This window comes from Egretta garzetta, unplaced genomic scaffold (genome assembly GCF_000687185.1).
Source record: "Egretta garzetta isolate BGI_Z169 unplaced genomic scaffold, ASM68718v1 scaffold7, whole genome shotgun sequence".
NCBI classification, from domain to species: domain Eukaryota; kingdom Metazoa; phylum Chordata; class Aves; order Pelecaniformes; family Ardeidae; genus Egretta; species Egretta garzetta.
The window spans coordinates 4,752,790-4,756,130 of record NW_009260350.1 but is presented as its reverse complement, the minus strand read 5'-3'; the positions used below and the strand labels follow the sequence as shown (position 1 = coordinate 4,756,130).

At 62.7% G+C, this 3,341-nt stretch overlaps 1 protein-coding gene across 1 annotated transcript in view; it reads right to left on the bottom strand.

The window, feature by feature from the left end:
* Positions 1-3,341, bottom strand: part of LOC104129949 (scavenger receptor class F member 2) — a gene marked incomplete at its 5' end in the record, with an annotated part of 14,316 nt that overhangs the window by 3,590 nt on the left and 7,385 nt on the right. The window contains 2 exons of the mRNA XM_035898385.1: positions 24-145; positions 276-428. Coding sequence (XP_035754278.1) covers positions 24-145; positions 276-428 — 275 coding nt within the window. The remainder of the gene's footprint in view (positions 1-23; positions 146-275; positions 429-3,341) is intronic.

The window sequence follows — 3,341 nt, the reverse complement described above, 5'->3', positions numbered from 1 at the left end:
GAACCCCCTGCTTCCCCCCGCACCCTGGTGTGTCCCCAGGTCCCCCGTCCCCTCCTCCCAGTCAGGGACCCCAGCACAAGGAGCGGGGAATGCTGGCAGAGGGAGCTCTGAAGCCGCACGGGAGGCAACGTCAGCACCTGCATCCCTTCCCGGGACATGAGGAGCCAGGGCGACATGGTCCCCACCGTGCAAGGGTGACCTCTCTGCTGAGCGGGAGGTGACCCCTGGTGATGGCCCCGAAGTCCCCTGAGGAAGCGCCCCTTCCCCCTGCTCACCTTCGTGGGGGACGCAGTACACCGGCCCCTCATCCATGGTGTCGAAGGAGGAGAAGGAGCCACGGGATGACCAGGATGGGGAAGGCTGTTCCACCACGGAGGGCGGCTCGATGAAGCTGCAGTTCAGGGTGTTCTCCAGGTCGTGGTGGGCCACTGTGAGGGCAAGGAACTGCTGTCAGTGCCCGTCCCGCTGGACCCCGCCAGCCAGGAGGGTGGGTGCTGCAGTGCTCCCCCCCACCCAACATGCCAGGGGTTGTGGGGACAGGGCCAGCGCCCCAGGCAGGGACGTCCCTGCCAGGTCCCCAGCCACGTGCCCACACGCAGAGGCCGTCCAGCAGCAACGGTGGCGACCAGCCCCCCCCACGCCTGGGGACAAGCGGCTGTGGACAGCAGAGCTGGCGCAAGCCTTCCACCTCCCATCCGTCCCCTCCTTCCACGGCAGCCGCCAGCCACCCGCATCAAGGACACACGTGGCAGAGGGCTGAGCCATCCAAACCCCTGGGTCCCACGAGGACCCAGCAAGCATTCCAGTGGTCACCCATGAGCCGGGGTGTGACCCGGCATGGCCACCCCACAAAGAAAGTCCTGGTGCTGCGACTGTCCCCTTCCTGGGGTAAGAAACGAGCTGCTGGCTTTAACTGCACCCATTTCCACTCCAGCATCACCAGCTGCATTTTCCTTTTCCTTCTGCTTCTGCAACAGGAGGCAGAAGGGTGGCAGAAGGATGCCCGCTGCAGGGGGATGCGTAGCAACCTTTTTTCCAAGTTCTTCCACTTTTCAAACATTTTCCCAGCTTCTCCCACCCTGAGGCAGAGGAGGAGCAGGCCCCCTTGCCCCCGCGCTGCCTCCTCCGCCACGGGGCCGCCCACAGCGAAGCCGAGCGGAAGAGAAAAACCCCCAGGGAGGAAAAACTTGGTGTTAAAAATATTTTCAGTTTCAATGGCAAAAAAAAGCTGAGCAGGGACAGTTGCCTGGGCCGGGGGGGACTGGGGCTTCTCTTTGATCATTTTTAAGGCTTTTTGCTGGGTAAGTTCATGTCCCAGCCCACCCCGCGCTCCTTGCCTGGGCGCCTGCAGCATCGTCCTTGGGGATCGACCCTCCCGGAGAGCCGGGCAGCATCAGATGCTCCTGTCCCCATCCCTGCCTGCCGGCTCCTGTCCCCCGGGGTGGTGGCAAGGGCTGCAGCCCAGGCAGAGCCCGGCTTTGCAGCACAGGCTGCGCAAACCCAGCACAGCAGCTGTACATCGACATCTCCAGGCATTCTGTAAGCCCTGCCTGCACATCCCAACCATCTAAGCCGTGCTGCCATTTCCCACTCGGACCGATTCTCACCCCACATCCCTGTTTTACAATAAAATAACTCTAAGTGGTATTGGGATGCCCACCGGAATATTTATTCTTTCTTAGGGAATCTGGCTCCAGAGATGCAGGGTCATTAAAATGACGGCAGCGATGCACGATCGCCCCTGCATAGTTTGGCATCTTGGAGAAAGGAAAAAAAAAAAAAAAAGCAGCGATATTTAAAGAGCAAACGGCCTGGAGAGGGGGAAGCAGCAGCTCCAACATGGCTTTCCTTGTAATAAAAACCAAAAAGGGAAAATTAAAAGCAGCCGGCTGGAAGCGGATGAAGGGAGATGCTTCCTGAGAGGGGGTGTGACGAGTGGCTGGGACTCAAGGCCACGAGACGTCTCTGGGACTGGGATGAGACCCAGGATATGGCCTAAGGATACAAAGAGGATGCACAGGGCACCCAGGGCTGGGCTCAGGGGCTCCTGCGTGGTCCCCTGGGATTTATTCCCGGGCTGATGGGGCTGAGAGAAATGTGCCCGTGTCCCTCAGGTCCCCTCCTGCTGCTTCTCCCTGAACCCTCCCAGGGGCACCACATCAGGTGCCGGCCCCAGCCCCACTCGCATGGAAGCTGATGGGTCTCCACATGGGGACGAAGCGGCAAGGAGCAACAGAGGGGCGGTGGGGGGTGGCCCCAGCGCCCCCCAGGCTGCCCCCTCCCGCTCATCCCCAGCTCCCCATGGGTGGCGTCACCCCATGGGCTGGCCGAGCTTTGCTGCTCGGAGATGCAGCAGTGGGGTGCAGGAGCAGGCACCCCATGGCGCAGAGCTCAGGCTAACCCCCGCATCCATGGGGTGACACAACCCACGCTGGTACCACCAATGTCCCAGGCAAGCAAACCTCATGACACCCCGCACACAGGGGGATGCCCAAACCCCAGCACTGTGACCATTGGTGTCAGCCCAGGATGCGGCCGTGCGGGCTCCAGCTCATGTGCAACCCCCAACGAGACACTGCGGATTTGGAACCGGTGCTGAGGCAGGGAGCAGCTTTCGAGGGGGGCACTTGGGGCTCCATGCACCCGATGAGCTTTGGTGGGGCTTCAGAACCTGCTGCCCCACCTGGGGGGGTTCTACCATGCGTGGGTTTCTGTTTGCTGGGGGTGACCATGGTCACATTCGAGCCCAGAGGGGAAAACCTGCCCGGGGGTGACAAACGCACGGCTGCGGCAGTGACTGTGCAAGGGTATGAGCAGACTTGGAGCCACCATCTACCAGGCGTCCTCAGCTTCGGCCAGCACTGGTTTCGCTCTGACATCCCCACAGGGTCCTGAGCACCTCCAGCACTGAGGTGGCACGGGATGGGGTATTTCAGCATCCCCCAGATCCTCCTGCCAGGGCAGGACCATCGTGGGGAACAGGTGGCCCTGCCACGGCATGCTGGCCACCACAGCTTCCAGGCAGAGCCACATGCTGCGGTGGCACCGCGGCCACCAGGCATGGCAAGGCCGCTGCTGCTGCGGGCACCCGGCCAGGCTCCCTTGCCCGGGGCATCTCCGGGGGCTGGAGGCATCACCGGACCATGCACCAGAGGGACTGGGGGAGGCCAAAGACCCCACGGGCTCTGCCATGCCATGCGGGATAAGATGATGAACACAAGACAACCCCTGGCCAAAGCCCCAACCCAGGCTCCAGGAGCAGCCCCAGGCCGGCTGGGACCCGGGGCCATCCCAAGCATCCCTCCGGCACCGGCGCCGCATCCCCAGCCCTGCCCAGCGCC